The 13,638-nt window shown below is 38.0% G+C and overlaps 1 protein-coding gene across 4 annotated transcripts in view; it reads left to right on the top strand.

Annotated features, from left to right (window-relative positions):
• The window catches only part of EVC2 (EvC ciliary complex subunit 2), a 150,094-nt gene that overhangs the window by 105,434 nt on the left and 31,022 nt on the right, over nt 1-13,638 (top strand). For 3 of the 4 annotated variants that reach the window (XM_067556406.1, XM_067556405.1, XM_067556408.1), the window contains 3 exons: nt 3,888-4,047; nt 5,182-5,642; nt 12,418-12,622. In XM_067556406.1, coding sequence (XP_067412507.1) covers nt 3,888-4,047; nt 5,182-5,642; nt 12,418-12,622 — 826 coding nt within the window. The remainder of the gene's footprint in view (nt 1-3,887; nt 4,048-5,181; nt 5,643-12,417; nt 12,623-13,638) is intronic. The other variant, XM_067556407.1, reaches the window with a different exon arrangement.

Below are 13,638 nucleotides of genomic sequence, written 5' to 3'. Positions count from 1 at the left end.
TTAGAACAGAAGAATCTCATGCACTGCTACAGAAAGGGGATCGACTGGCTAAACAGCAGTTCTTCAGAAAACAGCCTGGGGGTTACTGTGGACAAGAAACTGGGCATGAGTCAACAGTGTGCCCTTGTCACCCAGAAGGCTTATGGCATATTAGGCTGCATTAGTAGGAACAATGTCAGCAGATCGAAGGAAGTGATTATTCCCCTCTACTCGGCATTGGTGAGGCCACATTTGGAGTATTGTGTACAGTTTTGGGCCACCCATTACAGAAAAGATGTGGGCAAATTGGAAAGAGTCCAGCGGGGGTAACAAATATGATTAGGGGACTGGGGCACCTGACTTATGAGGAAAGGCTGAGGGAACTTGGTTTATTTAGTCTGCAGAAGAAAAGAGTGAGGGAGAATTTGATAGCAGCCTTCAACTACCTGAAGGGGGGTTCCGAGGAGGATGGAACTAGGCTGTTCTCAGTGATGGCAGATGACGGAACAACGAACAATGGTCTTCAGCTGCAGTGGAGGAGATCTAGGTTGGATATTAGGAAAAAGCTTTTTCACTTGGAGGGTGGTGAAGCACTGGAATGGGTTACCTAGGGATGTGGTGGAATCTCTGTCTTTAGAGCTTTTTAAGGTCCAGCTTGAGAAGGTCCTGGCTGGGATAATTTAGTTGGGGTTAGTCCTGTTTTGAGCAGGTGTTTGAACTAGATGACCTCCTAAGGTCCCTTCGAACCTTAATCTTCTATGATTCTATCCTCTATGGCTCTGAATTCCCCATTTTGACTATTGTATATGCTGAATTTTTGTTTATTCTTTTTATTAAATTTCATTAGTCTCCCATTATGGGACTATGTAACGTGCAGAATACTGATGCAATCGGATGAAATACTGGCCCTATTGAAGTCCTTGGCAAAACTCCCATTGACTTCAGTGGGGCAAAGATTTCACCCATTGTTTCTATCATATGGGCTTTCTAATCAAATAGATTCCATCCCATAGTCATGTTCACACTGGAGTGATCTTTCTAAAATAGCTGTGGTTTCCTTTACTCCTTCAGACATAATACAACTCCACACAATACCTCCAACCTCACCTACCCATCAGACTAACTGTAGTTTGAACTGAAGCCCTTTAGCTATTTTTTTTTAATTGTCAGTCATACCTCTGAAATGCCAATTCTACAGAGCATTCTAGTTGGCTCCTTTGTTTTAGTTTTGGCTTGAAGTCTTGTGCTTTAGCATGAAGACACTTTCATTTTTGTCTCTCAAAGGTACAACCATTATATTATTGTCGTTATTTAACTGAAACTCTACTTCTGCTCAAACTGATGGCTACGCCTCCTTGTCTTTATTGTTTGAGTCATTGGAAACTCAGTCCATATTCCTTTTTACTTGCCCCTGTAGTACCACAGACATCTACAATTTAATCTGAGTGCCTTTTAACATTTTTACACTTAAAAAGATTCCACAGAATAAATCAACATGGAACTAATGAGACATCTGTCACCATCCCCATTTCCTGTGTGTGTCTATCACCACCCTGGTTGCTTTGCTGCTATATTACGTCACTTTCCCTCCACCATTCATCTCATGGGCCCAATTCTGGTCTCTGCTGCAGCCCCCTTACTCCACTCTGGGTACAGATTGTAAAGGGACTGCAATGCCTCTTGGGTAATTACCCCCGCACAAAATAGATTAAAGATATTTAAAAGTAATATCTTAATTTATTATTATTTTACATAACGTGCTTCTCCTCATATCCAATTCCGCCACCCACATATTAAACTACTTTATTTTATCTTGTATGTGGCACAGAAAGGAAGTCTAGATATGGAATTTGCAGTTCCCAAAGCTGAAGAGAGGCTTGCTGCTGCTGAATCTATTAGCCATGTCATTGAAATTTATAATTGATTGGTTTCAGGCAAGGAAAAAATTATTTGACTTCAAGTGGAGCATGCTGACATCTGGTGGGATTGCTTTTAGGGCTTTTTTCCCCACACAGAAGATTTTTTTTAAAAAGGTGATGGATAGAAGTTGAAAAAATTGAGTTCTGCAAAAATTAACAAACCTATGTGATAAGGAGGGAAACTGAACTGAGCTCCTCTTTAGAATTTAAAGCAAGTTTAATACACAGGGGACAATGTTATATTGCTCATTTTAATTGACTGTAACCTCTTGATCAGTGGATGGAGAAACAAGTGCTGGCTTTGAATTGGAGCTCTCTGCTCACTTTGGATAAAACGGAAAGGACACGCAACTAAATAAATAAATTCTCCACTTTGCTTTAATTTAGTTACTTTGAGATTTTAAAGTAAAGTCTAACTTGGAACAAATGTGGGACAGCTAAATTTATATGGACAGATCCTAGGTAAATTCATAAAATCAATGGGAATTGGTCTCAATCCTTCCCTGAGAAAGAGCTAAATAAAGGACTACAAGATCGTCCAACTGTTGAACTATGTTGGATACTGTGCTGGAGCAGAGGCATGTGTTGCCCATATATTATTAGGTTATGATTTTCAGAGGGGCTGTGTGCTCACAATTCCAATTGAAAGCACTGTGAGCTGAGCAATGCTCAGTCCTTCTGAAAATTGGGTACTTGGAGAATAATTGAGGAAGGGTTGGAACAAAAATCCATGGTGCTAGGGATAGTATTTTCTGCCCAGATTCCATGTTGACCCTGTTAACCTCCTTTTAGGGAATACTTTGTGCTTAGTATTAGAAATATTTCTGTTGAATCATGGTAATAACTGCAAAAATCCAAAAGCCTAACCTGGTTGATTTTAAGATCCTCCTTTATAGCCCTATTGTTTGAAGGTATTTTGGGAACTCTTGAGTGAGGAGAACAGCAGCAATCTTTAGAATGCAAATATAGTTGTTTGAAGGGAGAGAGAGTTATCTGACTATACTTTATTGTGTCTAGCCCATACACTCATGTGAATTGGGGAGGTCAATGGAGTTAGACTAGTGTCATAATCTTGCAAGTTTTGCCTGAATTCAAAAGATGTCCTGTATGTGTAAAACTGGGAAAGTTTGGTCTGTGGAATTGTTATATATCTCTATTCATCCAAAATCCCTGTAATTCTTTTGATTTATTTTGAAAGGTATAAGAAACGTGAGTTAAAGTCTCTGCATAGGTTTGGCTAACTATCATTTGTAGTGTGTATTAAATTATTGTTTGTTTGTTTGTTTAAGATTATATATTTTAGTCTAAAAATGTAAAAAGTTTCCCTTAAATATGAAGTGTGTGTATATGTATAATATATATATATATTCTATACAATATTCTTCTTCCTTGCATTAATCCCATCAAATGGGGTTCACTCTAAAAGTCTTCTGCTTCCAAAATGCTCTGTTCAGTGCTGTATCCTCTATCACACCACATGCTAACATGTTTTTCTTTATGACATACCACAACTACTTCTTGGGCTGGCCCCTCTGAATTTCTCCTTCAGTCCTGATCTGTTGGATTCTTTCCCACTAGTTGTCAGAACTGTGCTTTACATGACCAAACCACCTGAGCCTGCACTTCCTCTTTTTTTTGTTTCTGCACGTTACTTTGAGCATCTTCTATACAACACTAACTCTATGTATGTATGTGTCTCTACTGTTACCTTGTTTTTTTCCTCCTTTCTCCCTTTACACCCCCATTTGTTTATTCACCTCTTGCCTATTATCTATATGCTACACTGTGAGCTTTCTGAGATATGAACTATGTTTGTATTATTTGTTTAAATAACATCCAATACAGTGGGATCCTGATCCTTGTTAGAGGCTCTTAACCATTACAGCAACAGAAATAGATAATAACTAAGTGCCTTTATACAAGCGCACATGTGCACACTCTTTACTCTTAAGCATTCAAGGTAACATGTATTAAACACTCTTATTACAGAGCTGGCCATTTGTCTGAAAATCATTTGGGAACACTTCTAGACCGAGCTCAGGCAGAAGTTCATTTTGTTAAACAGAAGTTGGATCATAATTTAAAACAGGAAAAGCAAAAGCTTCACCAGAAACTCATTACTAAAAGAAGACGAGAAATGTTGCAGAAGGTAATTATGTACAGTGTAACCATTTACCCTGGGAGTATGCTGAATAATAACCGATTGAATTGAAAGATAAAGCCGAATTCTTATATGATAATGAAGATAATAAACATCCATGCTAGGTTAGTAGAGAAAAATCAGTCTTCATAATTTTTAGTGGCATTACCACAATATACTGTCTTAATTGAGCAGTTATTCATAGCCTGATAGCATAAGACCAGATCATGCCCTACCATGGGGAAAAACCTACAAGTAAGTGATGTGCATGGAAAAAAAGCTAAGTTCCCATTTGTGGAGTTTGACATCTTATCAGGTCATGATGATAAAGTTAGCTGCTACACAGTGGGGGAAGATGGCATGACCCTCCAAACCCACAGAGGTTCCAAACTCTATTGGGAAAATCCCTTGAGACTTACACAGAGGGCCAACACTTCTACTGTATTCTCTGGGCTTCTCACTGATGGCCACCTTCATCATGACCTGGGTTAATTGATTTTACACCAAAATGCATAATTGGCCAATTTAGACTCCTGTATGTGAATTACAAAGAAATAATAAAAAGATGCAAGAAATCCATTGGATTAGTTGAGACATGCATTTCAAAATTTTCTGGTGGTCTTAAAAGACAAATTGTGTTAAAACAAGAGGAGAGCGCATATGAAGAGAGATCTAGGACTTCTTTCAGTGGCATTCAGTATGTTTTTTAATCCCCGCAAGGGTAGCTTTCACTAGCTTTACAGTGAAAATATTTCATAGTGTAAGATATGAAATATCAATAAAACATTGTTCTCTTCTTTCCTCTCTCTTTCTTTGATTAGAGTTTGCAGTTGGAATTTTACCAGTTCATTAAATTTCTGACATTTCAGACATTTGCAAATATGTTAGGGCATGAGATAAATTGTAAATTGCATTTTTGTATAAGTGTTGTTAGCATTCTGTCTAACCTCAACCCAAATTAATAATGGCCTGTTGGGGATATATGAATGCAGTGCTGATATTATGCAATGAAACTATCTTTTTGAGTATTACAAAAAGCTCTTATAAAATAATTTCACCTTGGTGTGAAATATGTATCTGGGGATTGGAATTAGAAAGAAGTTCCTTTTATTTATCTTGTTTCTTTTTTGGTAAATGAATCAGCAGAAAGAACAAAGAAAAGAGCAGATGTCAATGGGAGACACTTTCAAAACCATTAAAGAGGTTAGTCACTACTTGAGCCACTGGCAAAAGCTTCTGACTGATCATGCTGTTGAATTTGAAGAACTTATTGAAAAGCTTGATAATGATGCCAGTGAAGAACTAAAAGTGCTTAGATTTACTTTGACAGAAAAAGCTATTGATGAACTTAAACGCATTCAGTATGGAGTAATCACTCAAGAATTGTTAAAACTGAGTGTGCCGAAGCTGTTCCTGCAACAAATTGTGGAGGAGCATAAAAAGGAAATTGCTGTTCAGACTGAACAGCTTGAAAAAGAAGAACATGACAAAAATATGACCACTGGAGAATTGCTTCAGAATATCAGGCTAAAACTGAGCCAAGAGCTGGAAAGCAGTATTGCAAAACAAAAAAAATTAAGGAGTTGGGAACAGTTAGTGTTCATGTAAGTATATGTCCATTCTCTTTTCTTAGTTATGCCTCTAGAAAGGAGAAATCCTGTAAAAGTGTAACATGCATTTCACACATGCTTTAGTATCCAACGCTCCTACTGAAGTGTGTGCTGTCAGTGCTCACTATTTGTGGAAAATTAGCCCTTTTGGTTTGTTCGGGGTTTTTTAATGAAAATTCTAAGAAGCTAAATTTGTTAAAACTATTATGGTGGTTTAGAATTTTTTAGGCTTTAATTCAGTGTATGTCATGCCTTTGTTTACAAAACTCTCAATATTCAGAGATTCACAGATTCCACAGCCAGAAGTGATCATTAAAATCATCTACTCTCACCTCCTGTATAACACAGGCCATAGAACTTGCCCCAAAATAATTCCTAGAACATATCATTTAGAAGAACATCCAATCTTGATTGAAGAATTGTCATGATGGAGAATCCACCATGACACTTGGTAAATTGTTCCAATGGTTAATTACTCTTTATTTTCAGCCTGAATTTTTCTAGCTTCAACTTTCAGCCACTGGATTGTGTTATACCTTTCTGTACTATCGTGAAGAGCCTATAATTAAATTTTTGTTTCCCAGGTAGATATTCATAGACTTTGATCAAATCACCCCTTCACGATCTCTTTGTTAAACTAAATACAGCGAAAGACTCTAGGAGTTCAATCTAAAGTATGTTTTCTAATCCTTTAATCATCTTCATGGCTCTTCTCTGAACCCTCTCCAATGTATCAATCTCCTTCTGGAATTGTGGGCACCAAACCTGGACACAATATTCCAGCAGTGGTCACACCAGTGCCAAATATAGAAGTAAAATAACCTCCATACTCCTCCTGGAGATTCCCCTGTTTACGTATCCCAGGTTCACATGAACTTTTTTGACCACAGCATCACACTGGAAGCTCACGTTGAGCTGATTATGCACCGCGACCACCAAATCTTTTTCAGAATCACTTCTTCCCAGAATAAAGTCCTCCATACTGTAAGTGTGGCCTACAGTCTTTGTTCCTAGATGTATACATGTACATTTAGCCATATTGAAACACACATTGTTTGCTTATGTCCAATTTACTAAGCGGTCCAGATTGATCTGACTGAGTCACCTGGGCTTTTTATTATTTACCACTCCCCTAATTTTTGTGTCAACTGCAAACTTTATCAGTGATGATTTTATAGTTTTTTTTCAGGTCACAGATAAAAATGTGGAATAGTGTAGGGCCAAGAACTGATCCTTGTGCGACCCCACTGGAAACACACGTGCTTAATGATAATTCTCCATTTACAGTTATATGTTAAGAGTATTAGTCAACCAATGTGTAATCCATTTAATGTCTGCCATCATATTAAATTGATATCATTCTGGTTTTTTTAATACAGTTGTGCAATAACAAGTCAAACCCCTTGCAGAAATTTAAGTATATTACGTCAACGCTATTACCTGTATCAACCAAATTTGTAATCTCATTTAAAAAAAGATATCAGGTTAGTTTGACAGGATCTGTTTTTCATGAACCCCTGTTGATTTGCACTAATTACATTATTCTCCTGTAATTCTTTATTGAGTCCCGTAACAGCCACTGCATTTTTTCTTCATATCCATGTCCATTTGACAGGCCTACGTCATCCCATTTACCCTTTTTAAAAATTGGCACAATGTTATCTTTCTTCCAGTTTCCTGGAACATCCCCAGTGCGCCAAGACTTATTAAAAATCAACATTAACAGTCCAGCAAGCTCCTACCCTGGCTCTTTTAAAACTCTTGGATGTAATTTATCTGGACCTGCTGATTTAAAAAGGTCTAACTTTAGTAGCTTCTGCTTAACATCCACCAGAGATTCTAATGGGATGGAAAGAGTGATATCACCATATGATAAGACTATATATCATCTGTTTTTTCCCCAAATACAAAACAGAAATATTTATTGGAAAATAAGTATTCCCAGTCCTTTCTCAGAGTCTCAGCATCTCACACGAACACTTAGTACCTCAGGCCTTTCATTTCTTAAAACAATTTCTGTATATTTCTTAAGACCATAGTTTACGTTAGCATTTTCCTGCTTTTCAGATACATTTTTGAAGAGCCGTTGTTTAGTCAGTATATTTACTAATACCATATTTCCTAGCAGCAGAAGTATGTTTCATGTCAGAACCTGGTGCTTGGGGTGCATATCTTTTTAAAGTGATAGTTTCAGGGCACATGATGGTATTGGGCCTGTGATGTTAGGCTTTCTGCAGGGGTACCAAACAAGAGAGATCAAGGACTAGAGAAGCATTAGTGTGGGCCTCTGCATAATAGCCAGAAAAGGGTTATTTAATGAACAAGGATATGTCCTCCCTCTTCCCAGATAGGGAAAGCGAGAGAGGTCTCTGTTATGCAAGTGTTTTTTGCTAAGTCTTTTTGAATTTTGTGTTTATTAATAAACCTGTCCCGAGAAAAGAGACATGGAACTAAACTTGAGGGTTGGGCTTTATTTGGGCTGCCCTGGCTGGTAAATCCACCTACTGGTTTATGGACATGTAGTCATTAAAAAGAATAGACTATATAACATGAATGTCAATTTAAACAACTTCAGGTGAGTGGGGAAGAATTTTCCTTTTCTCTAAAGAAAATCAGATACACATGAGACCTACTGGCCAAATATGATGACCTGACATTGTCCTGGTAAATCTGCCTACTGCATAGTATAGCGCTGTGGAAAAAAAGATCTACAGAAGCGGTCTGCCTATTACTTGTTTTTGAAAATCCATTCATTTTCAGTAACTTCTGGTTTTTCAAAATTCTAAATAATTTTCTATAAACCATTTCAGTGTATTTTTCAGACACTGTCTTATTATTTCTAAATATACTGTAGAAAACAATCCTGCACCAGCAGTGACATGGATTACATGACCTAGGTCTTTTCTATTTCTAACTTCTATGATGTATTCCAGTCCGGCATGCCACCGGTTGTATGTGTGAAATACCATCTTTGCTCACACAGCAAAAATAAAGTTTCTTAAAAGCAGCTTACTTTTCCAGAACATTTTTGTACACAAAAATTATATAACATTCCAACAAAAGTTCTTAAAAATTTTTCACTGTATTTACACTTTCTGACAGTGTGTCAATTTTGATATTTTGATCACCAGACACCAGTTCTTAACTATTTTATTCTTATTTGTTGCATATAGTCTCTTACAAAGAATTATTTAGAATGATAGCTTTTGATTTTTGTTGATCATTCAATATACTATGAAGTAGTAGCTATCACCAAAAACATTCACACTTTACAATTCTTTCCTAACATAGGCCTGACATAACGGTGATATGCTGTAGTTTCTAATCCACTGATTTTTCTGGCAGTACTACCTTTCCATGTTTAAATGTAAGGCAATATTGTGGAGCAGTGAGAATATGGTAAACTGCTTCTTGGGGAAATGATGCCTTCAGATTAAGTGCCTTATGTGGATGAAAATATTGTAACTATAAATATTTTAATTTAAAGACTGACTGACTACAATCAGTCAGTTCAAAGAGGAATTTCCAAAAGCCTCATAGGCATATTTTATGGAAATAAGGACAACCTGTAGGCACTGTGATTAACTGAAGCAATTGAGACAATATATTGTCATTTTAAAATTGAAATTCTTTGGTAGTGCATCAGTGTGCTGTTTTTAAAAACTGTTTGTGTTATTTATTTATTTATTGTTCAATCTTTAAATGAATAGGCTATTTCCTCCTTTTTAGGACTACTGGGGCAGGGGGAAGTTGATTGCTGCAATTCTTTATATGTATATGTGTATATATATATTTATACTTAATTTTTTTCCATATATAACAAATATACCAAAATACAAGATTCATCACAAAGTAAATAAAGAGGTTGGGGCTAAAGGGAGGGGAGGTGAAGCAACATGTCTATCTTCAGGGTCTGCGTTTATCACAGACCTCTAAAAAGTCCCTCACTTGGAGTGATCCAGTGTTAGTCCACATTACTTCCACACGGGGGAGCACGTCTGTTTGCTTTCTATCAATCAACCCCTTTTCGCTCACTCAAGACTCAAAGTAGTTACGTTGATTAACTCCAGAGAGAAGATGTACCTAATATACCCCAACCAGTCTAATGTGCTATTGCTGGTAAGGTAAAATGATGAAAGGGGTAAAAGTAGTGGGGAGTCTGAGGACTCAGATGATTCCCTTCTGTTCTCCTGGGGAGAATCAGATTCTGATCTCATTTACAGCAGTATTAATCTGGAGTAACTCCATGACGTTGATTGTAGTTATCCCCAGAGTTACTGAGATAAGAATCTGTCCCTGTGTGCCTCACTGAACTGTTCATAACACAATGGTCAGCCATGAGAATAGTTAAAAATGTCCAAGTCCACCAGTTATCGGAGGTAAACTGGAGGACTCTGGTATCAAAGCTGTACACTCAATATTTGATCTCATGTAGTCTGTCCAAGTAAGGGTTAACCTTCTGTCACCAGAAGGAAAGTTTCTGTTTTCCAAGCCTGAAAGTCAGTGGCACCATTCAGATATTTCTTGGGACGGGTAAATTGCAGTCATCCCCCTTAGCAGGAGCCCTGTTCCAGACCACACTAGTCCCGAACCTTCACCTGCAGGGACCCAGGGTGTCCCTTGGCTGGGGAACTGCCTCCTCTCTGACTATCACAGTACATGAGCTGGTGCCGCCAGAAGTAGCACTGTGACCCTGTGCACCAGGTCATAATGCCACTCACTGAAATTTGGCCCAGCCACCCCTCTGTCTGCCCATAGAGGTGGCCAGGGCACATCTATGGCATTACAACCATTCATCTGGAGTAATGCTTCATACAACTTTGGCAGCAGGGGGAGTGATTTAGTACGGGACCATTGCTTATAAATGGTTGGGCCATGGCTCCCCAGCTCCGCAGCCTATGACAAGTGGAAAAATGCCTCCTCCCCAAATCTACACAATTAGCACTACCACTGAAAGTTGCTGGTGCATTTTGTATTCATGTTATCAGTGGGAACTCCACTTCTTTTGCCATTTGCTGTTAAAATCCTGTCCCAAAATGAATGGAATAGAATACCAATATCTGATAAAAATTGGGATGATAGAACATTTTATGGATTAATTAACCCTTTTCCTAATCTAGGAAGCAGTGTGGATCTTGTGGCTAAAGGATGGGTCTTTGAGTTTTGACACCTAGGTTTTTTTTACTGACTCTACCCATTAATGTGGGGCAATACTATTTAGCCATCTTCGTTAAGTGTTTTGAGATCCTCTGGACTTGTCTATACTGAGAATTAATGCACAGGAAGCTGGGGCGTAAAGCTAGAGCGCAGTAGCCCGCCATGCATTAACCAGCTGTATGGACTCTGCCACTATGAACTCAAAGTTCTGTAATACACTTTGATTTACATTCCAGTTTGCTGTGCGCTAACTCCGTATAGCTGAGCCCTTAGATGTGAGCCTAAGATATTAGTATTATTAGTTATTATTATTCCCACCCAATAGCTTTGTTAAAAAAGGGGAAAATCGGTAAGTACATAAAAAGATAGTATATAGTTTCAGAATGGCATTGCTTATTTACTCTCTGTGTGTCTGTGTGTGTATATAATATATACACACTGCTCTTTTAAAAATTAATTCTCCCTGCCTCTGAGATGGTTCTATTTGTAGACATTTAGGGAGACATGAAAGAGAATGTGTCAACAGAATACTGTGTTATGACATACTTTTGTAGTATATATTATATATCACAGATTGGTATTCAGTGATTAGATGAACTCTAGAACAGATTGTAAATAGACTAAACTTGAGCACAATCTATCCATTTTTGTAAGAAATCCATATTTATGCAACAGAGAGCTGGCTGATTTTCCTTTTATTGAAACGTGATAAATAATTAGCATTCTCATTTATTATTTACCTCTGCAATATTTTGGAAATGTTACTATGCGTTCTAGTAATTTCCAGTGTTCCCTCTATTTATTTATTTATTTTAAACACTGCTCTGTAATGTTTACAAATGGGTATCTAAGAAACTCTGGTTTTCTATAGTGATCTAAAATGAGAACTTCCCACTAAAGATTCATCATGTCTGATCCTTATATGGGCTCTTAAGGGTGAGGAGGGCTTTATACATCCTGTGTAGGAGGCAAGCCACTATTAAAGTCCCTGCATGCCCTTGCTAGTACACTCTGGGATGCAAGCCCTCAAAATAGGAAATGAGGATGCAGGGAAGAACTGGTTGAAAATTTTTCACCAATGTTATCCAATGAAAAATGGCTTTTAGAACTATATTAGAATCTTCATGGGAAATTTTTTGTATCATTTTAAAATTTTGTTAAAACAAAAGGTCACCCCCATCCATGTTCAGGTTTATTTGCAATTTCCTCCCAATATCTCCCTTCCTTTCTCCCTCTCCCCACTTTCTCCAGGGGAAAAATGAGCACGAGAGAGAGAGAGAGAGTGCGCCCACAAAAAAACACCCTGAACATTTTTCGTTTTGATTTTCTTTGACAAAATTTTGAAATTTTATGCAAAAAGGATGCATAAAAATTAATTTCTTCCAAAATACGTTTTTTTTGGGACCAGCTCTAATGTAAGGGCCACATTCCCACCTGACACCACGCTATCCAAAGGATCTGGCCACCAGGGGAACACACTTTGCAGGCTCCTAGGATCTCTGAGGATAGTTTTGGGCTTTTTGTTTTTTGTTGTTGGTTTTTTATTTATTTTTTACACTGTGCCAACTTGCATATGCCACAGAATAAAGTTTGTTTGTTTTTGTTTTAACAGGAAACTTTTAAGTTTACCCCTTTCATTATCTGAAGAAGAATTACTTAGAATGAGGCAAGAGTTCCATTGCTGCTATTCTCAGATGGACAATAACTTGGCTTTGCCCAAGATACGGGCAAGAGCTTTGCTTCAGGTTTATCATTCGGCATGGAGGGAAGCAGAGCTGCTGAAAGTGGATCAGAATTTAGCAGTATCCGACAAACAGGTGGGATCAGTATGGGAATTTTTTACATTTCCCAGATGTATACATTCACTGTCTGCCTCTTTTCTAGGGGTGGGTTTCCCCACACATGCCATTTTTCATATATTTGGAAAACAGAATGTAATTAGGATCAGTTCTCAACTGTATGGACTGATATATTTATCAGTTACTGTAGGTAAAAGCTGGATCCTGGCCTCTCCCACTGTGAAATTAGCACTGTGCCTCTGTGATGACTGATGTGTGTGTTGCCTTCCTACTTCCTGTTCCCTGTTCTGTTTTGTTTCCTGGTTCCTGCTACCTGAATTCAATGTTCCTGTTTATTTGCACACACTGCTTGACATTGGGGGTGTGTAGCTATTGATGGCCCACTGCTACGTATCTGCTGTTCAGACTGTTTTCATGTTTTATTCAGACTGCTGCTGACCTTACCAGTTCATGATTATTACATGTTTTGACTGACAGTCTACTGGCATATCTTGGCTCGGGGTTGTTTTTTGTGTTTTTTGGATTGCATCAGAGTGTCTCATAATGACAAGTGCTTTTGATCTGCAGCCCATGCTGCCTGCACATCCTTCGGCTGTTGAGTGGTGATACTTTATTCAGAATTTTTGGCACTATATGTATATTATACAACTTCCGATATTCCCAGGTTACCCTTGCTGGTTAGGCCATGAAGACATTGATATTTATGATGGACTCCTGGATCCCAAGTTCTCCTTTGACACAGTTGTGCAGCACGTCAGCAAGTATTTTGACAGTGGCGATTCTGTTCTGTTAAAGAGGAAAGTGTTTTTTGAAGCTCTCCAGAAGCCTAACAAAAGCATACATGAGTTTGTATGTCATTCGCAGGGTCAGGGACTGTGAATTTGGGGATATTATGATGATGATGCCCAGAGAGATTTTTCTGATTGGTATAGTGATTGACCATCTGAATGACCAGTTACTAACTGAAGATGCAAGAATGCTAACTTTTGATTCCATGGTTGCTAAGATTGAGACATTTGAGAGGGCTTGGGGAT

Source organism: Emydura macquarii, unplaced genomic scaffold (genome assembly GCF_026122565.2).
Source record: "Emydura macquarii macquarii isolate MOO-44397 ecotype Brisbane River unplaced genomic scaffold, CSIRO-AGI_Emac_v2 contig_1768, whole genome shotgun sequence".
NCBI lineage: Eukaryota > Metazoa > Chordata > Testudines > Chelidae > Emydura > Emydura macquarii.
This window is presented reverse-complemented; position numbering and strand designations above follow the sequence as displayed.